This window comes from Erythrolamprus reginae, chromosome 4 (genome assembly GCF_031021105.1).
Source record: "Erythrolamprus reginae isolate rEryReg1 chromosome 4, rEryReg1.hap1, whole genome shotgun sequence".
Classification (NCBI taxonomy): Eukaryota; Metazoa; Chordata; class Lepidosauria; order Squamata; family Dipsadidae; genus Erythrolamprus; species Erythrolamprus reginae.
The window spans coordinates 44,905,660-44,929,111 of record NC_091953.1 but is presented as its reverse complement, the minus strand read 5'-3'; the positions used below and the strand labels follow the sequence as shown (position 1 = coordinate 44,929,111).

The 23,452-nt window shown below is 39.4% G+C and overlaps 1 protein-coding gene across 2 annotated transcripts in view; it reads left to right on the top strand.

Moving 5' to 3' along the window:
• Nucleotides 1–23,272, top strand: part of MPZL1 (myelin protein zero like 1) — a 49,034-nt gene extending 25,762 nt beyond the window's left edge. For both annotated transcript variants that reach the window (XM_070750208.1, XM_070750209.1), the window contains exons 5-6: nucleotides 2,223–2,328; nucleotides 13,453–23,272. In XM_070750208.1, coding sequence (XP_070606309.1) covers nucleotides 2,223–2,328; nucleotides 13,453–13,554 — 208 coding nt within the window. In that variant the 3' untranslated portion in view covers nucleotides 13,555–23,272. The remainder of the gene's footprint in view (nucleotides 1–2,222; nucleotides 2,329–13,452) is intronic.
• Nucleotides 23,273–23,452: the final 180 nt, after the last annotated feature.

Below are 23,452 nucleotides of genomic sequence, written 5' to 3'. Positions count from 1 at the left end.
CTTAACAGCATTATTATCTTTTCATTGTCACACTTGCATATGCTTTTAAGTGATGCTTAACATTTTTGAACCTTTAAAAAGTTTCAGTATTTGGCCTCAATATGACCTAAAATACTATTTGTTTTCCACAGAAGACCTAAAACTTAAAAAAAGGAACTTGATTAAACAAATGAGTCAAAAACATACATGTTCATTTATTCATTGAGGAAAATGCCCCCAAAGCTATATAGTTATGTGTGGCAAAAGTTGCTGAACTTCTAGGATCATCTGTTCAATTGAAATCTATCTATCTATCTATCTATCTATCTATCTATCTATCTATCTATCTATCTATCTATCTATCTATCTATCTATCTGACTTCTGTGCCGCCCAATCCCAAAGGATTCAGGAAGGCTTACAACATAGTAACAATACAAAAAGATACAGCAATAAAAAAGAAGTCGAATATAAACTCTAAAAAACTAACCCCAATAAAACTCATTTATATAAAAACCAATCAAATCTTATGCATGCACACCATTCATTAAATAAAATTTGGCCATGAAAGATGGACAATTCATGGCCTGCCAGCAAAGCAGGTCTTTGTGGCCTTGCGGAAGGCCAATAGGGTAAAGTTAGATCAGTGGTACCCAATCTTTTTTTGGCCATGCCCCATCGAAGTACTGCATCTCTAAAATCCTGAGGCTTCCGCCCCATGACATATACTTCTTATTATTCAAAAAGTGAACTACTCACCTAGAGGAAGCCTAAAAGCCCATTAACTAGGTTTTAAAAGGTTCCAATTTCCCCCATTAAAAATGAAATTGCCCCCCTGTGGGGCATGGGCCTGACGTTGCACAGTAATACCACCAAATAATGTTTAAAAAGGACAAAGTAAATGTTTAGAATGACCAGGTCAAAGTTTTGACCTTAATTATATAGAAATGTTGAGGAAGAACCTAAAGCAGGCAGCTGATGCAAGGAATGAGAAATTACATAATTGGAAATGAAACAATGGAAAGGTTGCTTATGTAAGAATTTCTATATATGGAGGAATGGACTAAAATTCTTCCAAACTGATGTGCAACACTGCTTAAAAGTTACAAGAAACTTTTAGTTGCAATTATTGCTTTCCACGGGGGACACACTTGTCTGTTACTGAAAGATTAATATGCCTTTTTCATAAAATAAGTAGCTTGGAATTATTTTCCTCAATGAAAAAAGAACAAATAAGATGTTTTTGATCTATTTGCTTATTTGGGTTTTCTTCAACTAGTTTTAGGACATGTATGGGGAAAAATAATGTTTTAAGTTATATTGATGCAGAAATATTGAAAATTCACTATGTTTGCTATGTAAGAAGAATCTAGATTAGATTTCCCCAATATGATAACTATAGATACTTTGGGTATACTTTCCATCAGTAGCTATTGACCAAAACATTTGGAGATGTTATGAAAAGCTGGTATTTTAGGAAAGGGTTAATAGAATTTATATTCCTATTTTTAGAACCAAGCTAGGTATTTCCCCTAGCAGCAAATTTTATATAGAAAAGTCACTTCCAGAAAATGTAGTACTGTCAACCTTCTTTTATCTGGTGGAGTTGGCAGGTCTAGATTCCACTTTTTAAACTTGGTCAATTCAGGAGATGCCAGAAGTTGTCTATCCAGAGGTAGTGCCTTCTTTCCAAAGATGAAATCCCTTCTTTCCCTACCCTGATATTATTTAGATGAGCTCTTACAATCTAGCTCTTTTCCCAGGACCAGGGCTAGAGTGAGCAGTAGGACCCTTGTTAGTTGTTTTAATTTGAGACAGGATCATGGTTTTCTCCATTAGGTCCCTTTATATTTTTAATTGTGTGGATTGTTTGGTTTAAATGTGATATATTTTATACCACACAGAGTCATAAGTTGAGTGGCTTTTAGATCTAATAAACTCTAAATTAAATTACATTACATGAAGATGGGGGGGGGGGTTTAATTCTTTATGTGGTTTTGAGTTTCTTTATCTAACCTGGAGTAGAGGGACTTTCTTCTTTGTATGTGAAGGGAGAAAATATAGCCATGACTGACCTAAGCAAGTATAAAGCAAGGATGTATGTGTTGTCTGTCATTCACTGAGGTCACTCTATTTGGCCTATTGCCACTTCATCTTGCCATCACTTGCCTTTGTTTTTGTTTTGTTTTGTCTTGGATTTGCTTCTTGAATGTTATTCTGCAAAAACTGCTTGCCACCTCACCAGCTGCAGTACCTCTGAGAGCTTGATGTCCCCAGTTAAGCAGGCTCCACGGAAGTCCCCCTCGGACACAGAGGTTTTGGTAAACAGCGGGCCCATCCGATCACATCAGGTAAATGGTATCATACTCTGACTCAGAGATTACCTAGTAACTGGAAAGGTGGTGTTTTTGTTAAGGGGAGGAAGGGACAATTCATCAATGGAAAACATACATGGAAAAATATCTGGAAAGATTCCTGCTATAATGGAACCTACGTTGAGAAATGAAGCTGTCTTTTGGCTATTATTTTTATTGGTTTGGTCTGGTTTGGTCTGCTTTACTTTACTTTATTTTTTTACTTCACTGTCATTACATCTCATACAACAAAATTAAATGCCATCTTTGGTGTACATTATAACTATAAAAATAAAACAAAAACACATCCTTCACTTGAACTGAAATGATATTAACCTTCTGGAGTGCTGTCCTATCTGCCCCTGTGCAATTGGCAAACCATATATAGGTGTAGTAAGTTAAAATACTCTCTATGGTGCAGCAGTAGAAGGTCACCAAGAGTTTTTCATTCAGTTGTTGTGATATATTCGCTGTCTTTGGCAATGATGAACTACTACAGGGCTATTAATCTTAAGAAATGATTAATTTCTGTAGTGAGATAAATTACTAAAGAATAGTCTACTTTCATGGCATAGAGATTTGATTTATAAAAATCTAAAGAATTGAGTAAATAGCTGTTCCATAGCAGTGTCTCAATTCCTTTCAGCTGTAATTATATGCCTTTGAGAATATTAAGTATTTAATGTTTTAATTATATATAGTATTGTAGGCATTCTTCTTCTTAATCTTTGCCATTAGTGTTGGGCCAACACTAAAAACTGCTTAAGAGTGTAACATGGAAACAGACCTACGGACTTTGGAATCAGGTATAGCAGAAGATAGTGATGCTGACTTGAAATCGAGAAATAAATAACAGGTCTCTCTTTTTTCTACAGTGAATCATTTTTGTTGGATGGAAAGACATAATAGAAATTGTATTGATCACAAAATATTTTACTTTTTCAAATCTGTTCAGAGTTACCTATCTTAGTAGAAATTCATAGACTTTATGATATGATTTGAGATCCTTAAGAATAAAATTTCATCAAACTTTTATGAAGGCTTTTTTGGAAAAATGAGAAACATATACACATGGAGTTATTACTTATTGAGAGTTTGATGTTATAATATAAATTTAGCTATTTTCTAATTAACTTACACAGTTCCACATGATATTTTCAGTGGTTGCAGATTGCTATTAGTAGTCTTGACTATTAGTCCAGAAATTAGCTGGCAATATTTTGTTTATTAATTTTTAGAGTATAGTAGGGGAAGGAAACAAATGGTAGTGTTTGTATAATGAGTTCCAAAGGAATAGTGTCAGCCACTTACCAAAATGGAGTTTCATGTCAGTTATGAATACCGGATGAGTCAGTACTTAAATATAGACCAGGATTATGAACTCCTTAAAATGAATAGTGGTATTGATGACATGTAGGTTTGCTTTGCTGCCTGGCAAATAGGTAATAATTGATGGATGAAGTTTATTTGGTTTTGGAGGCTATTTGTCTAATTTTTATAATGTAGTTGTAAAAGTACAAGAGGCACAATGGCACAGTTAAGACACTGAACTTGTGTACCAGAAGGTCGTCAGTTTGAAACTCTATGAAAAGGTGAATTCCCATTATTTGCCCCAACTTCTGCCAACTTAGCAGTTTGAAAGCATGTAAATAAGTACCACTTCGGTGGGAAGGTAACAGTATTCTGTATGTCTTTGGCATATACTCATGCTGGCCACATGACCATGGAAATATTTTTGGACAACACTGACTCTGTTAAGAAATGGAGATGAGCACCACCCTCTAGAGCAGTGTTTTTCAACCAGTGTGCCGTGGCACACTAGTGTGCCGTGAGACATGGTCAGGTGTGCCGCGAAGCTCAGAGAGAGAAAGAAAACAAGAGAGAGAGAGAAAGAAAGCAAGAGGGAGAGAAAGAAAGAGAGAGAGAGAGAAAGAAAGCAAGAGAGAAAAAGAAAACAAGAGAGAGAGAAAGAAAGAGAGAGAGAAAAAGAAAAGAGAGAAAGAAAGCAAGGGAGAGAGCAAGAGAGAGAGAGAGAGAGAAAGAGAGGGAGGGAAGGTGGGAGAGAGAAAGACATAGAGGGAGGGAGGGAGAAAGAAAGCAAAAAAGAGAGGAAGGAAGGAAGAGAGAAATAGAGTGAAAGGGAGGAAGAGAGAAAAAAAATATGGTCCAAACTTTTTTTAGCCCCCCCCCCCCCCAACTCAATGTGCCCCAGGGTTTTGTAAATGTAAAAAATGTGCCGTGACTCAAAAAAGGTTGAAAATCACTGCTCTAGAGCAGCGTTTCCCAACCGGTGTGCCGCGGCACACTGGTGTGCCGCGAGACATGGCCAGGTGTGCCGCCAAGCTTCAGCTGGGCGGGGCGCTGCCGGTACTTCCGTCCTGGGGCTCCCGCTCGCAGCTGTCTCCTGCTCGATGCCGCGGTTTTCGGAGCTCTCCTGCTGGGCCCCAAAGAAGGAAAGCTCCATTCTTTGCACCTTTTTCCTGCCTTCTTTCTTTGGGGCCCAGCAGGAGAGCGCCGAAAACCGCGGCATCGAGCAGGAGGCGGGGGACAGCTGCGAGCGGGAGCCCCAGGACGGAAGTACCGGCAGCGCCCCGCCCAGCTGGAGCTCCTCTTTCGTCGACGGCAAGTGTCCGATGGGAGCGGGGGGGGGGGTGGCCGCAGCGGCCGCAGGCAGTCGGGGGAGATGGCGGCGACGAGAGGGATCGCTCTCTCTCTCTCAGCTGACTGCAAGTGGGAGCCCTGACGGTGGCGGTTGGACGTTCTGCTGGACATCGTACATGCTGGCGCTGCGTGCCTGGCATATACGGTGTCCAGCACCACGTCCAGCTGCCGCCGTCAGGGCTCCCGCTTGCAGTCAGCTGAGAGAGAGAGAGAAAGAGTGACATATAAGAGGCAGAGAGAGAGAGAGAGAGAGACATAGCAAGAGAGGCAGAGAAAGAGAGACAGAGCAAGAAAGAGAGACAGCAAGAGAGGCAGAGAAAGAGAGATAGAGAAAGAGAGAGAGAAAGAGAGACATAGCAAGAGAGGCAGAGAGAGAGAAAAAGAAAGAGAGACATAGCAAGAGAAAAAGAGAGGCTTATCAAGAGAGGCACAGAGAGAGAGAGAAAGAGAAAGAAAGAGAGACATAGCAAGAGAGACAGAGAGAGAGAGATAGCAAGAGAGGCAAAGAGAAAGAAAGAGACATATAGCAAGACAGTGAAAGAGAGAGAGAGAGCAAGAGAGAGAGAGAAAAAAGCAAGAAAGAGATAGCAAGAGAGACAGAGAGAGAGAGCAAGGGAGAGAGAAAGACATAGAGGAAGGGAAGGAGGGAGAGAGAAAGAGAGGAAGAAAGAGAGGAAGAAAGAAAGAAAGAGGGATGGAGAGAGAGAATGAAGGGAAGGAAGGAAAAGAGAGAAAGAGGGAGAAATAGAGCGAAAGGGAGGAAGAGAGAGGGGTTTTTTGTCCAAACTTTTCTTTAGCCCGCCCCCCCCCCTTTCAGTGTTCCCCAGGATTTTGAAAATACGAATAATGTGCCGCGGCTCAAAAAAGGTTGGGAAATACTGCTCTAGAGCAGTGATTTTCAACCTTTTTTGAGCCGCGGCACATTTTTTACATTTATGAAACCCTGGGGCACATGGAGGGGGGGGTTGCGGGGGGCTAAAAAAAGTTTGGACAAAAAAATTCTCTCTCCCTCTTCCTCCCCTTCGCTCTATTTCTTTCTCCCTCCCTCTTTCTCTCCCTTCCTCTTTCTCTCTCTCTCCATCCCTCTTTCTTTCTCTTCTTTCCTTCCTCTCTTTTTTGCTCTCTTTCTCTCTCCCTCCCTACGTCCCTCTATGTCTTTCTCTCTCTCTCCTTCCCTCCCTCTTTCTCTCTCTCTTGCTTTCTTTCTCCCTCTCTTTCTCTCTCTCTCTCTTTCTTTCTCTTGTTCTCTCTCTTGCTTGCTTTCTCTCTTGTTCTCTTTCTCTCTCTCTTTCTCTTTCTCTCTCTTGCTTCCTTTCTCTCTCTCTTGCTTTCTCTCTCTCTTGCTTTCTTTCTCTCTGAGCTTCGCGGCACACCTGACCATGTCTGGTTGAAAAACACTGCTCTAGAGGACTGAACAGGGCAAATATTTATTTTTAACCTACAGTACCACAGTAGCGAGTTAGAGAAGTAAAAGTAGGTTGTATTTATGTAGTAATGTACCACTAATGCACTAAATAAGTAATTAGTGGTTACACAATTACTACACTACATTTGTACATTTGTCAATTCAGAGAAAGATTATGATAAAATGCTTACATTTATGTTATAGAATTCAATTAAAATACAGAGCCTTGATGCCTATTAGGTATTGTTTCAACATAGTTCACATAGTTCAGAGTTCAAATTATATGTTGTTTTGTGTCTATTTCCCAGCGATGGCTTGCATTTGAACATATCTTGAGAATATTGTATGAATACAAAAATGCGTTCAACCAGGCATCTTACAGTAGAGTTGTCATATCTACTCAGACAGACACTGTGTGGCAACCTACAGTTAATGATTTATTAAATTGTTGCCAAATTGGTGTTCATTGTATTTCAACAGCCCATATGGAATCTCTATTCTACAGTCTATTTTTATGTTCCTTTAATAGAGACATCAAAGAAGCTGTAATGAATTAAATCAAAAGAAATAGAAATAACTTTTTAAAAAATATCAGCACAGACTCTAGTGCCCAGTGTATCAGGGTACCGTTGATTTGTTTGGGAAATTTAGAATAGCCCTTAAAAGTATATTAGAATATGTATCATTTATCCCTTGGTTTCTATTTTTTTTCCTATACTTAAAGTGCTACCAGAAGTTCTGGCAATGAATTAAAACACATCAAATTTAGAATTGGGATACAGTTATTTTACAATACAGTGTTCCCTCAATTTTCGCGGGGGATGCGTTCCAACACCTCCCGCGAAAGTCGAATTTCCACGAAGTAGAGATGCGGAAGTAAATACACTATTTTTGGCTATGAACAGTATCACAAGCCTTCCCTTAACACTTTAAACCCCTAAATTACAATTTCCCATTCCCTTAGCAACCATTTAGATTATTACTCACCATATTTATTTATTAAAGTTTATTAAAAAAATATTTATTTAAGGCAGACAAAAGTTTGGTGATGACATATGATGTCATTGGGCAGGAAAAACCGTGGTATAGGAAAAAAAACCAGTGAAGTATTTTTTAATTAATATTTTTTAAAAACCGTGGTATAGACTTTTCGCGAAGTTTGAACCCGCAAAAATCGAGGAATCACTGTACTTTATTTTCAGGCAATCATTTTTGTTGACATTAGAATGTAAAATTCTGTAGGAATTTGTATTGCTACTGTCAGAATAAGGAGGGGTTTAAAATACACACACACACACACACTGAAGAAGATGGGGGAAATAATTAAAAAAACACTTCACCAGCTTAATACTGTACCTTCAAAGTAACAGCTTGTGCATTACTTATCCACAGTCTCCTGATATCCTATTTACTTTCTAAACATTTAATCTTAAAGTTGCTTGTTCTGAAAGCAGAAACTTGTTGCCCAGGTTGCATTTCAGACAGCATGTCTGAAAACAGCCTTTGTTAGATTCATTCCATCTTCTGCTAGATTCATCATGTTTGCCCTCTTGTCCTTATCAATAAATTCGCCTGAACCATAGTTTCTCACAACTGTGCATGTTCAACTGGTATGTAATACTCATTCTCCTTTGTTTATCTGTAGAATGCTTGATCATTTTGAATATGACAATTAACCATGTGCTCTGCTTTCTAGATCTAGTACTGACCTGGTTGGTTATCTGGGTTCCTATATGTATAATGGATAAATTAGAAGACAATATCTCAGTTAACGTAGTACTCCAGACAGTACTTCTGAATGCTAAATCCCCACCCCCACCCCATAATTTCTACTGAGAAGCAAATATATCTGGCCAATGCAGCTTTTTACTTGAAACTTTTCAGACAACATGTATATGTTTCATTTCCCCCCCCCCGAAATACAATTATCCTGGCATACTTCTCCATGGTTATGCCTTTCTCTTGAGATTTATCTGGCAATATTTACTAGTTACCTAGACTAAGATATACATTATATGGGTATTTTAAAGTGATTGACATAAATTCAAATAATTTATTCAAATGAAATTCAAAAAATTGACATAAAATGATTGCAGATTACTATTTTTGCAGTAAATTACTATTTATATAACTGATCACAGTTGGAAATTCCTGCAGGAGGCTATGGTATTCCCCTGATCAATTCTCCTTGCTAGAAAATAGTAACATAAATCCCCTACAGCAGTTATGGCAAACCTTTTTCTGGTTGCGTGCCAAAAGTGTGTATGTGCACCTGCGATATTACGTGTGTGTGCCAGCACCCACAATGCAATGTGTGCCCCATCTGTGCATGCATGACTGCCTCCCATGCAGCACGCTTTCACATACATGCGCCATCCATACATGCCCCCCTCAAGCCCATTTTGGGCCTGGAAAGCTTCCTGCACTAGACTTTACTAGCACAAATGGTCTGCAGCCACTGGTCCTCATCCTCCTGCCAGCCTTGCGCTCCAGGCAGCATCTAGCATTTCTGGCGCGCTAGCAAATGTTGGTGCCTTAGACTTCTTCTAAGGGAGCATTCTGGGCCAGCACACTCTCACCACTTACCGCAGCCACCAGGGAAGCAGCAGTGTGAGAACTGCTGCCACCAGGCAAAAAAGAGGTGGGGGTGGCAGAAATAGCAGGCAGGGGTTTCCTTCCCTCCTCACCCCCGAGGTTTTCTTCCTTTCCAGACCAGCTCCAAGCAAGCGGTGCACAAACTTCAGCACTACCGCCTGCACCCTGCTTGCTTGGAGCTAGTCTGGAAAGGAAAAAAATGCAGCCAAATTAGGCTGGACTTGTCCCACTCAGGTCCCTCCTAACAGAGCCTCCTCACTGAATTATGCAACCCAACATTGATCAAAAGGAACCTACCCTTCAAGCTCTTCCAACAACCTGCTTTCTGCATTGAACAAACTGTGCGCGCGAAAAACTCTTCCTCTCTACCTGCATGCTGTTTATTACCAGCTCTTCACTCCCCTCTGCGCCCAGGTAGCAGCCAGTGGCCCTAGGTAACAGCCTCTTGTTGGTCTTGGTCAGACCTGGGCAAAATGCAGCCCGAGGGCCGGATGTGGCCCGGATGCTGTCTGTGACCAGCCCGTGAAGGTCAATCCAAGTTTTCTAGATAAGAACTGGGTGTTCAAGATTTAATATATACAGTGATCCCTCGATTTTCGCGATCTCGATCTTCGCGAAACGCTATATCGCGATTTTTCCCACCTGATGACATCACTCTCTTCCTTCCTTTCTCATCTTTCTTTCTCTCTCTCTTTCTCTATCTTGCTTCTTCCTCTCTCACACTCTCTTCCTCCCTCTCTCATCTCTTTCTTTCCTTCTCTCTCTTTCTCTATCTCTCCCCCTCTTGCTGGCGGGCGGCGGGCGGGCGAGCGGGAGCATCAGCGAGGAGCCGGGGTTTCCCCTTTGCGTGGGCGGCTGGGAAACCCCGATCTTCGTCTGCTCGCTGCTGCTGCGCCAAGCAGATCAGCTGCTGGGCGGCCGAAGGAACCTTCCCTGGGTCTTCCCCCTCTTGCTGGCGGGCGGGCGAGCGGCGGGCATCAGTGAGGAGCCGGGGTTTCCCCTTTGCGTGGGCGGCCGGGAAGACCCAGGGAAGGTTCCTTTGGCCACCCAGCAGCTGATCTGCTCGGTAGCGCAGCAGCAGCGAGGAGCCGAATCGGGGTTTCCCCTTTGCGTGGGCAGCGGGGAACGCAAACTCCACCATCTACGCATGCGCGGCCATAGAAAAAAAGGGCGCGCATGCGCAGATGGTGTTTTTACTTCCGCAACCTTACATCGCGAAAAATCGATTATCGCGAGGGGTCTTGGAATGGAACCCTCGCGATAATAGAGGGATCACTGTAATATATAATTACAGTGGTACCTCATCTTACGAACGCCTCTTCTAACGAACTTTTCAAGATACGAACCCGGTGTTTAAGATTTTTTTGCCTCTTCTTCCGAACTATTTTCACCTTACGAACCCAAGCAGCTGCTGCTAGGATGAAGGAGTTTCTTTCCCCCCCCTTTTTCGAAGAAAGGGAGGGGCGGCTTGGAGGAGGAAAGATTTTGCAGAGAACAACGTGCTTGCAAAGGCACTGAAAGGCTGTCTTTTGAAGAAAGAAAAGGGAGGGGCGGCTTGGAGGAGGAAAGATTTTGCAGAGATTTGGCAGTTCTGTGTTAGCAAAAACTTCAGAAGAGAAGGATTTAGGGGTAGTGATTTCTGACAGTCTCAAAATGGGTGAGCAGTGTGGTCGGGCGGTAGGAAAGGCAAGTAGGATGCTTGGCTGCATAGCTAGAGGTATAACAAGCAGGAAGAGGGAGATTGTGATCCCCTTATATAGAGCGCTGGTGAGACCACATTTGGAGTACTGTGTTCAGTTCTGGAGACCTCACCTACAAAAAGAGATTGACAAAATTGAACGGGTCCAAAGACGGGCTACAAGAATGGTGGAAGGTCTTAAGTATAAAACGTATCAGGAAAGACTTAATGAACTCAATCTGTATAGTCTGGAAGACAGAAGGAAAAGGGGGGACATGATCGAAACATTTAAATATGTTAAAGGGTTAAATAGGGTTCAGGAGGGAAGTGTTTTTAACAGGAAAGTGAACACAAGAACAAGGGGACACAATCTGAAGTTAGTTGGGGGAAAGATCAAAGGCAACATGAGAAAGTATTATTTTACTGAAAGAGTAGTAGATCCTTGGAACAAACTTCCAGCAGACGTGGTTGGTAAATCCACAGTAACCGAATTTAAACATGCCTGGGATAAACATATATCCATTGTAAGATAAAATACAGGAAATAGTAAAAGGGCAGACTAGATGGACCATGGGGTCTTTTTCTGCCGTCAGTCTTCTATGTTTCTATGAGAACAGTTTGCTTGCAGAGGCACTGAAACGGTGTCTTTTGAAGAAAGAAAAGGGAGGGGCGCCCCCCTTGCCTTTCTTCCTTCCCACTCACCCTTTAGCTTAGCCTTGCTTCTTCCATCTGCCCCCTTTAGCTGCTCCTCCCTGCCCTCTGTTCGCCTCCCTTCTAAAGTTTGGGATTTTCCTGAAGGATTTGCACGCATTATTTGCTTCTACATTGATTCCTATGGGAAACATTGTTTCATCTTACGAACTTTTCACCTTGCGAACCTCCTCCTGGAACCAATTAAGTTCGTATGATGAGGTACCACTATATATATATATATAATATATAATATACTGTATAATATATAATATATTTATAATTTACAATTTACAATTTACAATTTATAATACAATTAACTCAGTTCTACCCAATAATATACAGTATTGGATAGAACTGAGTTAATTATATCAGTCCGGCCCTTTAAAACCATCCCAATTTCTCATGCGGCCCTATGGCAAAATTAATTGCCCTCCCCCGGTCTTGGGTGTGGTGTGCAGAGCCAGTAACAGCATGGAGGTAGAGGGGAAACGCTTTTCACATCGCCAGCTCATTCGTTTAGGAAAGACTGACTCCAGCCCTGTTGGCATCCCAGCCCCTTTGGTATGCTTTTATAGCTGCTCCATTGGGCCCTTTCAGCTCTGGCATCAAAAAAAGGTAGACATTTTCTTGCTTCGTCCCACTGACAGGGCAACCCAACTCTCACACTCTGCAGCTCGGCACAGGTGCACAGCTTTTGAAGGAGGTTTTCCAAAAGCCTGGGGAGAACGAAAACAGCCTTGCCTCTCCGGAAGACCAAAATCAGCTGTCCAGTGCATGCATATGCGCTGGAGCTGACAGGGCAATGCCTCACGTGCCCTCAGATATGGCTCTGCGTGCCACTTGTGGCACACACGCCATAGGTTTGCGATCACAGCCTTACAGTATTTGTAGTAGCTAGAAAAAGCATGTTAAATAAGGAAACATAAAAGAAACAACTTCTTTTCAAGATGGCAGCTGCATTTTGGGAAAAATAACATCTTTTTTTCCCTACCTGTTTGCAGTTAACCACATTTATTCATCCCAATTATTTTTCTCTTTATAAAATGCTTCCTTATGTGCACTATAAATTCATTAAATGAAGCTTTCTGATTTCTGTCCTAAAGAACTGGAATGTTAAGTCCTATTCAACAACTATAATACTTTTAATTAAGCTATACCTTATATGCATAATTTCTTTCAGTTCAATTTTCATATCATTGTGTGCAGAAATGTTCAGACTACTTTCCAAGTGAAAAAAGTTTTCAAATTGACCAAACATAAGCACTTCAAATGAAGAGTTTTCAGTCCGGGTCAGGGTGACCCCGGAACAGTACAAGTGTGACTTTTTTTTTCAGCAAGAAAGAAACTCCCCACCCCACCCCAAAAAAAATTCTCATAGAGAGAACCCCTGAAATGATGAAAAGTCATGAAATTTCAAGTTTCAGATATGCAGGGAAAATTTTTTACAGGGTCTCAAACTTTGATTTCGGGTCTCAGAGACCCGAACAGAACAGCAGGGTTAAAGATTTGAGGAGACTTATTCTGAAAGTTACTGTAATTAATATAATTTTGTACTCTAATTTTGTACTCTGAATATTGTTGAGAAAAATTCACAGAGTTGTAAAATGTAAATGCTTAGAATTATTCTTCAGCTACTTGCGCTGTTCTTGTTGTTATTCCATGTACTTCCTTTTCTTGAATTATAAATGCCACCTACAAAAATAATATAATCTCTGATGATAAGTGTGTGGAAAAGTGGAATCTTGAATAAGCTGACTTAGCAGGGCTCTGATTACTTGATGTACTTTTGAAGAAGCGTTCATTTTTGCACTGTGTTGTGTGTTGCCACGTAAACTACAAAAGATCTTATCTCCCCAAAACATGAAAGACAGAGAACTGTAAGCCATTTGCTGTTAATTTTATATTCATTTATGTTAACAGATCAATGGTTACAGGAATAATCCACATAATTGGTATGATTTCTAAGACTGGATTTCAAGAAGAAGAAATAAAATCTCTTGTTTTCATCTGCATGTGATTCTGAGTTTTCACTAGCCATTGATAGAATAATTAAATGTTTCTACCATGTTTATTTTTTCTGTTTTTTTAGGGGCCAGTAATTTATGCACAATTAGATCACTCTGGAGGGCATTACAGTGACAGAATCAACAAATCAGAGTCTGTGGTCTATGCCGATATTCGGAAGAACTAAGGAGATTACAACTTATCCAAAGCTTAACTAAATTCAAACTGGAATCGCTTGAAGAAAATTGACCCAGAGGACTCATACGTGGCCTTTGATGCCTAGGCTAAGACCAATGCATGTGCATACAGAGAGAAAGAGATTATATATGAATTGTGTGTAAATAGTCTATTTAATCATACAGAAATGAGAACAATGTTGCATGTTAAAATATGATGATAATTCTGCTTATAAATGGCCAATAGTTCATTATATATTTAGGAAACGTGGGGAAAGCAAACATTCATGTTAAATTGTTAGGCAATTTGTCAATTGTTATATGTAAAAACTGGAAATACTTGGATATTCTAATGGAATTGGTATTTTTTATGTTACTTTTGAAATGGACAAGAACTACTTCTGCATGATTTTTCTTGATTGATATGTTTGCATTTTTTACAGATCTAATTTTTCATACAACTTATGTCTTCTTCCACTCTAATGTCCTCCTTTTCCAGGCGAAGTAATCTTTACCTGCTTTAGTTTCCAACCTAATGGAAGACAAAATTTTGTCTTCAATGAATTTACAGGTAGTGTCCCATAAACAAACTTTGAGACGTATAAAACTTTTAATCAAGTAATTTTTATAGTGCAACATTAACATCTTGAGATGTTTTTATGGCTCTTTTCTGGTTTCAGCAACAAAGATGAAACTCAGTTACCTCTTTGAGCAAAATAGGGTGCTAATTTTGATGTGCGTTTCTATAATCTATAAATCTATTTACAATAGTCTACTTCTAAGAGTTAGTTCTAAGAATTCTACTTCTAAGAACATCAAAGGCTGGTTGATGTTGCAGTTGCAAAAACAAATGGCTACAATTTAATCTTTCATGGGATGGTATACATATGTTAGGACGGTTTTCCTGCTATTAGTTCTTATTCAAATTTACTTTGATACCTAAATAGCTATATCCTTCTCTACTGTGGAAGATGTCTGATCCACTGCCTTTCATCTTTAAGATGTCATTCCTATTAACTCTGAATTTGCTCTCCGTCCCTCCCTTGCTCCCTCAACCTCAGTGTTTCAGGTACACTGGTGCTATTATTGTTTTCTTCTGAAGTACTTTACATGTCTACAATATCTGCTTATACATTTGTTCAGCTTTCTACATGAAAAATAAGTGTAAGTGTTCTTTAAAAAATGGAGCTTTTTCATTGAAACAAGGGCTGGCAAATATTTAATTGCTAGTCTGTGCAGCCCACAAGAAGTATGTTTTATCTACTAACTAGTGCAGTTAGCTCTCCATATATGTGGAGGTTCTGAAAATTTGTGCTCTTGTCCAAATATCTCTAGAGTTAAACACTTGAGCAGCTATTTAGAATTAACCAAAAGATATTTAAATCTGTTTTAAATGTCTTAAGTGTGATTTGGAATAATGAGTAACATTTTTGAGCCATATTTATGGAAACACTGTATCAAAATTATATTACATAGTTTAATTAAGAACAAGGCATTCATCAGGGTATTCAACACAGAATTCATTATTCCTCAGTAATGAAGCCTCAGTGAGTGCACAAAAAACATCTGGATAGTGCTGAGATTTGTGTTTTATGGGGAGAACGGGGGTGTGTTAAGATAGTTGTCTTTTTCAGGAACATTCCTTTTCTTTGACATGAAATCTTAGTTTATAAAACAGGAGGAGAAATATATGAGCGAATGTGAGAAAAACTATAATTAAATGAGGGATTACCACTTTACTCAGTCCGACGTGCTTATAGCAAAATATCACAAGGAATACACTTTCTAATATTATATTATGATATCTGAGTTACATCAAGATAAATCATCAGGTGAAAACTCTACAGGGTTGTGACACAACTTTTTAGGTAACTTTCATATCGGGTGCTCATAATATGAGACAAATTCCTACTGTGTATATATCGATTTGTGATACAGAAGGGGGAATTCATCCAGTTCGAACTGGTTTCGGCGAACCAGTAGAGGCAACTCACCCACCTGGATGCAACCCCTTCCTATATCACTATGTTTTTGGACACAGCATGCATAGGCAGATGGTACGCATGAGTGAATTGCTGTGTTTCTTTATGCAGCGCGCATGCACGCATGCTCATTTTTTTTTGCAAAAAGTTAATTTTATTTTTCTCCACACTGAAAACGTACATACATCATATACCTTAAATACAGCTTAGTAAACATGTATCATTTGTTAAGTATAACCATACTTTTTAATTTCGTATCTATTACTCTCGGTACATATATCATTTATCTTGTGCTACCTCCTTTATCTAATTTTGTCACCTGGATTACACAGATTATTTTATTTTCCAATTAAATTTAATGCTATAGTTTACTTCCCCTGCTGATTGTTTTCTCTTGCTAATTGAATCTAAGCCGTTGTGCTTAATTTTTCTTATTTCCTTTACTCATCAATCGTTTTTCTTAACCGCTGTTTTCTCATAACTAAATGCCCCTAAAAAACCCCATTTACTTGTCTTCAAGAATAAAATATCAATTCATATTGAATATTTTATACCTTTGTATCTTTATCTTTAGTGTTACAAATATGTCATTTTAAATTTAACAAATCCAATTTATACCAATCTATAATATAATTGTATTTTCCTAAAATTATCACCTAATTATATAATTAATTACATTTGAATAATTAAATTAAAATTCTTAAATAAAACTTATTCATCAAATCAAAATCAATATTAATTATCCTCATCAACTATATTTGCAGAGAAATAATCATTCAGAACCCCAAATTTCCAGAGGTTAACTCATTTCATCCATTACTAATTACAATTCCCTCCCTCTAAAAACACCAATATATATTTAACTATTTTAAGTTTAATCCATCAAGTCAAAAATATTTATCATTAACATCCAATCTATATAAAGAAAAATATAAATGTTCATTTGTTCAAAATCTTAAATATCTGAAAATTCTTCACCGATTGTTTTGAAATTTTGACAGCGTTGCATTCAAATACATGTTTTTATATACCTATATTATATACAGTGGAACCCCGACATAAGAGCTGCTCTACTTAAGAGCAACTCGAGATAAGAGCTGGGAGGGGAGATATATTTTTGTTCTACTTACAAGCCCAAATTCGAGATACAAGCGCCAAGGAGCTGTCTCCTGAAGCCAAACGCTAACTTCCGCGTTCGGCTTCAGGAGACAGCTGCGAAGCGGCGCGCGTGTTTTAAAAGGTTGCAGCCGGCCTGGGGGGCTCGGGGGGGTGCTTGCAGCTTTCTTTCTTGCTCTTTTTCTTTCTCTCTTTTACCTTCCCTTCCTCTATTTCTTCTTTTCTTTCTCCTTCCCACCTTCTTCCCTCCCTCCCTCCTTTCACTCATTCCTCTCTTACTCTCCCCTTTCATAAGTTTCCTTGCTTCCTTCCTCTGTTCCTGTCCCTTCCCCCTTTCTTTCTTTCTTTCTTTCTTTCTTTCTTTCTTGCTCTTTTTCTTTCTCTCTTTTACCTTCCCTTCCTCTATTTCTTCTTTTCTTTCTCCTTCCCACCTTCTTCCCTCCCTCCCTCCCTTCACTCATTCCTCTCTTACTCTCCCCTTTCATAAGTTTCCTTGCTTCCTTCCTCTGTTCCTGTCCCTTCCCTCTTTCCTTCCTTCCTTCCCACCCTCCGTTCATTCATTCACCCATTCCTCTCTTGATCGCTTAAAGCCGGTCCCTGGAGCAAAAAGGGTTGGGGACCTCTGTCCTACAGGATTGGGTGGCAGAGAAGTTGAATATATGTAAATTTAAAAGTTTAAGAAAGTTTACAAGTTAAGTGAAAGAAACTTCATTATTCATTTATATGTACATGTACATTTCTTCATTAAAAACATGTCTTTCTGCATAATTTAGACTAACTTTGTGAGTTTTTTGAGAGCTGGAACCAATTAAAATTATTTACATTAATTCCTATGGGGAAAAGTCGTTCGAGATAAGAGCTGCTCGACTTAAGAGCCCAGGTCCGGAACGAATTAAACTTGTATCTCGAGGTACCACTGTATATGTCACACCTATGACAGTAAAACCAGGGAATTGCTTGGCATTGAGGCTGGTGAAAAAGTTAGGAGCCGTGTTTGGATTGGCTGGTGATAATTTGAACCAATGAGAATGGCCCATTTATATGGACTTAGTTAAGTCGCAGCAAAAGATTGGGTCTTTCAATGGGTCCCTAGCCGAGTGGTAGGCATAGTGGTGTTAAGTCCCCAGGGCTGGGGGCTCAACTCCTACAATGAAGCTACCTTTTCATTCTCGATTTCCTATGGTTATTTTCATTTTCACTAAATTCCTTTATTTTGACACAGCGCACAGGGATTTGCTTGCCATTGAGACTGTTGAAAAAGATACGAGGCGCGCTTGGCTTGACTGGTGAAAAAGATAGGAGGTCTGTTTTCCTTGGTGATAATTTAAACGAATGAGAATGGTCCGTTTTTATGGAGTTAGCTAAGTGTGGTCAAATAGGGTTGTAGGTTTGATTCCTACACCCAACGCATCTTTTCTTAATATAATTCTCAATTTCTGAATTTCTTATTTTGACACAGTGTTACATTCGAATATGCAGATTTTTATGCACCTATACTATATATATGTCACACCTGTGACAGGTAAGAACAGGGAGTTGCTTGACATTGAGGCTGGTGAAAAAGATAGGAGGCACATTTTGATTGCCTGGTGAAAAAGATAGGCGCATTTTCCTTGGCTGGTGATAAATTGAACCAATGACTGTTTCGTTTATATGGAGTTAGCTAAGTGTGGTAAAAGATCAGGTCTTACAATTGGTCCCTAGCTGAGTGGGAAGCATAGGGGTGTCAAGTCCCCAGGACCGATTGCTTTGAAATTTTGACACAATGTTGCATTAGAATATGTGCGTGTTTTTATATACCAACCATTACATTATATAGATGTCACACCTGTGACCCAATGTTGCATTCGAATATGTGCATTTTTATATACTTATATAGATGTCACACCTGTAACAGGTAAAAACATGCAGGTGCTTGAAACAGGACCTTATTCGCCGATTGCGTTGAAATTTTGACACAACGTTGCATTCGAATATGCACGTGTGGTTTAGATCTACATACGGATTGCTTCTCACATGGATAATTATATGTTGCATGTTCTAGAGTTGGCAAATCAGACAAATCAGACTGAGCCACAGCAATGTGTGGCTGGGTACAGCTAGTATATTCATAAATGTATTTAATTATATGTAGGAAAAAAAGGAAATCATTGTATAATAATCAAATAACAATCAAGCATTTTCTTTAAATTTCCATCGTCTTAATCTTAACTTTTCCTTCTTTTTCTTTCTTGCAACATTGTACTCGCAATTTCTTCCTCTCTTTTTTTTTGTATATAGTGGTTGTGTGAATTTTCCTTCAGCTCTCCTTGATCCTTTCCCCCTGCTAATTTGCCATGCCCAATGCCTATATCCTTGCCCTATTCTTTTTTAGTCACTGTTAACCCCAGTGTAATATTCATAAAATTCAATATAATTATGGCCTGTCCATTTTCAAAGTTCTCTTCCCTTTTATCAGTATCATTCTCTGTATCATCTTCCACCTGTTCTTCCTCTTGTTCCATCTCCTCTTTATTGCCTTGTTTTTTATTCCTTGCAAACATATTTTCAAAATCCTTGCTCCGCTCAAGAGCTTTCTTTATATATATATATTTCCATTTAATCTTTAGTCTTTCTGTATATTTTTAACATTTAGTCTTTAAACATCAAATGTATAGGAGTTCATTCAGAGTTAATTCTGTCAGTTCAGCGAAGTGATAGATGTGATGTGCCGATGCCTGGAATCCATGAGGGTCTGGATGGGAGTCGACAGGCTCAAGCTCAACCCAGACAAGATTGACTCTCCCTCCTAAGAACTATAACACCTGTCCATCTTTGGTGCTTGGGGGGGGGGGAGAAATAACTCCCTCAGATAGGATTCAGAACTTGGGTGTCCTTCTAGATCCCCAGCTGAGACTAGATCAACATCTCTCATCTGTGGCTAGGGGGGACTTTTGCACAGGTTCATCTTGTGCACCAGTTGCGACCCTACCTAGACCCTTTTTTGCACCAGTTGTGACCCTACGAGGCTCTTTTTGACACAGCTGGTTTAAAATGCAGCCCCGCAAGCTATAGTGGGTGTATCGAGATACACCCGCATTACTCCAATTCTCCCCAAGCTGCATTGGTTATCAGTTGGCCTCCAGATGCAATTCAAGGTATTGGTTATTTCCTTTAAAGCCGTACATGGCTTAGGACCAGTCTATCTACAGGATCGCCTTCTACCTCATACCTCTCAGTGGCCAATTAGGGCCCACAAATTTGACCTTCTCCCGTCCATCAAACAATGCCAGTTGGCAGGGCCGCAGGGAAGGGCCTTCTCTGTGGTGGTTCCAATGCTTTGGAACTAATTGCCTCCAGATATCCACGTTATCCCCACCCTACCAGTCTTCCAGAAAGCCGTTAAGACCTGGCTTTTCCGGCGGGGCTGGCATCATGTATGATTGAGAGTATGTATGGTGTTAAGGGTTATTAATGTTTTTATATTGATTCTTATTGTCGTTATTGTAACCTATATTTTTATACTGTTTTTTAATTATTATTTTTTAAGCCGCTCAGAGTCCAATTGGAGTTGGGCTGCATATAAATTAAACCAGTCAGTCAGTCAGTCAGTCTTGACAGCTAAGATGTCAATTTTATTTTTCATTTTTTCCAAAGTAAAAAATAACCCCAATTGTTCATTGCTATATATTTTCTCAAATTGTCCGGTGTGGTAATTCTTTCAACCAGCAGGTGTCACTCCTCACTAATTCCACAAATCTCTTTTCCTCTTGATTAATATGCTGATGTATTTTAAATCAATTATATTAGACCAGATGTTTAAATCACAGGTAATTCAATGTTCAATATTTTCAAAGTTCTCAAACGTTGGGCTTTGGTTACAGCCTTCTTTAATATTTTTCCACTATAACCTTCTGTGCTAAATAGCTGCTTCGTCTTTGTTTCTTCCCAGTCCTTTGTTCCCATTTTAAGATTAAAAAAAGAATCTCAAAATTTCACTTTGGCAAAATGACTCACCGGCTCAACCTTTGTTCTTCCTTTTTTCTCCAGTGCTTTTCTTAAGTTTCCTTTTTCCAGGTGACTTCCAAACTTCAAAAAACAAATCGATCAGTCTGTTTGTGGCCGCGGCGGCTTAGGTGGTTTTTACAAACCTTTCCCAATGCTGCTGGTCAAGAGCACTTTGTCGAGTCTCTAGGGGGTTTGCCAGTTTCTCCCAGGTCCCCAATGTTGTCTCTCTTCCTCCCCATCCCTACAGGGTGATTCCGACCTGGTTCTGGTTGAACCGGGTCCCCAGGCAACATGGGTATCGGGATTCCCTAGCGAAGCGCAGGGTACTCCGTGTCAACACGGCACTTGGCCAAGCCCATCTCCTCACGTGCACTCACATTTTTGATTCTGGGTGAACCGATTGGTAAATTATGTGAAGCTCACCTCTGGTGTGATAGATGTGATACATCAAGTCAGCCTATATCACAACTATACATCATCTAATAATAATTATTCATACAAATGAGCTTCTGTAAATGTGCTGCTTGACTAATGAAATTCGTGAGGAACACTGTCACAGTTAGAAACATAGAAGATTGACGCCAGAAAAAGACCTCATGGTCCATCTAGTCTGCCCTTATACTATTTCCTGTATTTTATCTTAGGATGGATAGATGTTTATCCCAGGCATGTTTAAATTCAGTTACTGTGGATTTACCAACCACGTCTGCTGGAAGTTTGTTCCAAGGATCTACTACTCTTTCAGTAAAATAATATTTTCTCATGTTGCTTTTGATCTTTCCCCCAACTAACTTCAGATTGTGTCCCCTTGTTCTTGTGTTCACTTTCCTATTAAAAAAACACTTCCCTCCTGAACCTTATTTAACCTTTCACTCAGCAAATGCCCCAATTTATATAGGAGTAACTTCTGGGCGTAGTTGTTCAGTGGCTAAGATGCTGAGCTTGTCGATTGAAAGGTTGGCAGTTCAGAAGTTGGAATCAGTTAGTGCCGCATAATGGGGTGAGCTCCCGTTACTTGTCCCAGGTTCTGCCAACCTAGCAGTTCGAAAGCACCTAAAAAATGCAAGTAGAAAAATAGGGACCAACTTTGGCGGGAAAGTAACAGCATTCTGTGCACCTTTGGCATTTAGTCATGCCTGCCACATTACTATGGAAATGTCTTTGGAAAGGGTTGGCTCTTCAGGTTTGAAACAGAAATGAACACCACCCCCTAGAGTTGGGAACGACTAGTACATGTGAAAGGAGAACCTTTAACTACTGGAAGTGAATGGCACTTATATAACCTATATTGGCCTATTTCACTACCAATAAACTTACACCTCACTAGTATGAATGAATGAATAGATTGGGCTACCAAAATATGGTGAAATGAGCACACACAAAGGAGTTTACATCTCTTTTGACTCAGGAAGTGAGAGATTAGTATGTGCTTGAGATAAAAGTTATCTCCTGTCTTTCCTTCAATCCTTTAATCCTCAGTTCCCTCTATTATACATTATGTATATGGAGGGGGCCAGTGGCTTTGAGGAAAGCATTTGATTGGATGGATAAAGCAGGGATAAGCATGGGATTGGCCGAGTGAATTTAAGTGAGATGTAAGGGACAGAAGTGATGGGCAAGCTGACAGGCCCTGAGGGGTGATACCTGGAGAACTCCTGAACTCCTTAATTTATGAGGGAAATAATATACAGTTGTCAGACTTGCATTATAATGATTTTAAAAGCAGTACTCTGGCAATCATTTATATATATATTATTGATTAAATAAGACAACTATCTACGCAACACAACCATCTACTACCATTACTCAAAGCCCGCTGGTGGCTGTCTGGGTAGTGACTTGTGACTCGTCATTAAGGGACACGTCACTTTGGCTGCACCCCCTGAAATTCCATTTTTCACCTCCCAGGGATGTGGCCAAGAAGTCCAGGTTGCTAATTTCTACTATAAAATGTGTACCACTATTCTCCTAGCCAACTCCTTTATTTCTTGAATGGTTTTTTATTTTGATTGTCTGGAATGGTTCCTAATTTGTCTGGATTTATGTAATGTAAACTTTGGGTCACAGTTTCTTTCATCAGGCATTTAGACTTGTCCTGATGTTCTCCAGTGCATTATTTTTTGAACTAATTATGATCAGTCTTGTAGCTAGTTCAATTTACACTGCAGTTTTTCCTCTATTTAGTATGTTTTGGTACAAGCAGAAGTAATTCAATCATCAACACATGAGCCTGAAGCCCTAGTCTTAATAGATTACAAAATCATGTAACTGTTTGAAACACTTCATAATTATTTCTATTTGTGAATGCTGTGAGTTGCACTTTTCATGTATTGAATTCAGATTCCAACCTAAGGTACAAAAATCTCTCAACTTATGTATGAACAATATTTTTGTGGTGCTGTACTTTTCTATAAAAGACAAATGACTTGTAGTTGTGAAAGTTAACTTCCCAAACCTTAGATGTTCTAAGATTTCCTGTCACTAGGTAAATCCATGCCATGCAACACTGAGCCCTTTTTTACCTTGTTTCTGCACTTTTAAAAAACTGGAATTTTTTATTGTACAAGTCTTCTTCTCCATATTCTCATAAGCAGCTTTATATTGTACTCTTGTGAATATTTTAATAAACTTTTTTTTTCATTAATGGTCTGTTGTAAGTCTCAATTTATCCATCTACTATGATAGACAATGGAATAATTTGTACTTATAGTCAGAATTCAAGTGGCTAGATTCATATCATATAAAACCAGACTAGGTTTTATTTTATTTGATTTGGCTCAACTCAGTGGGTTTATATGACATATAGCACTGAGCAAACTGGAGC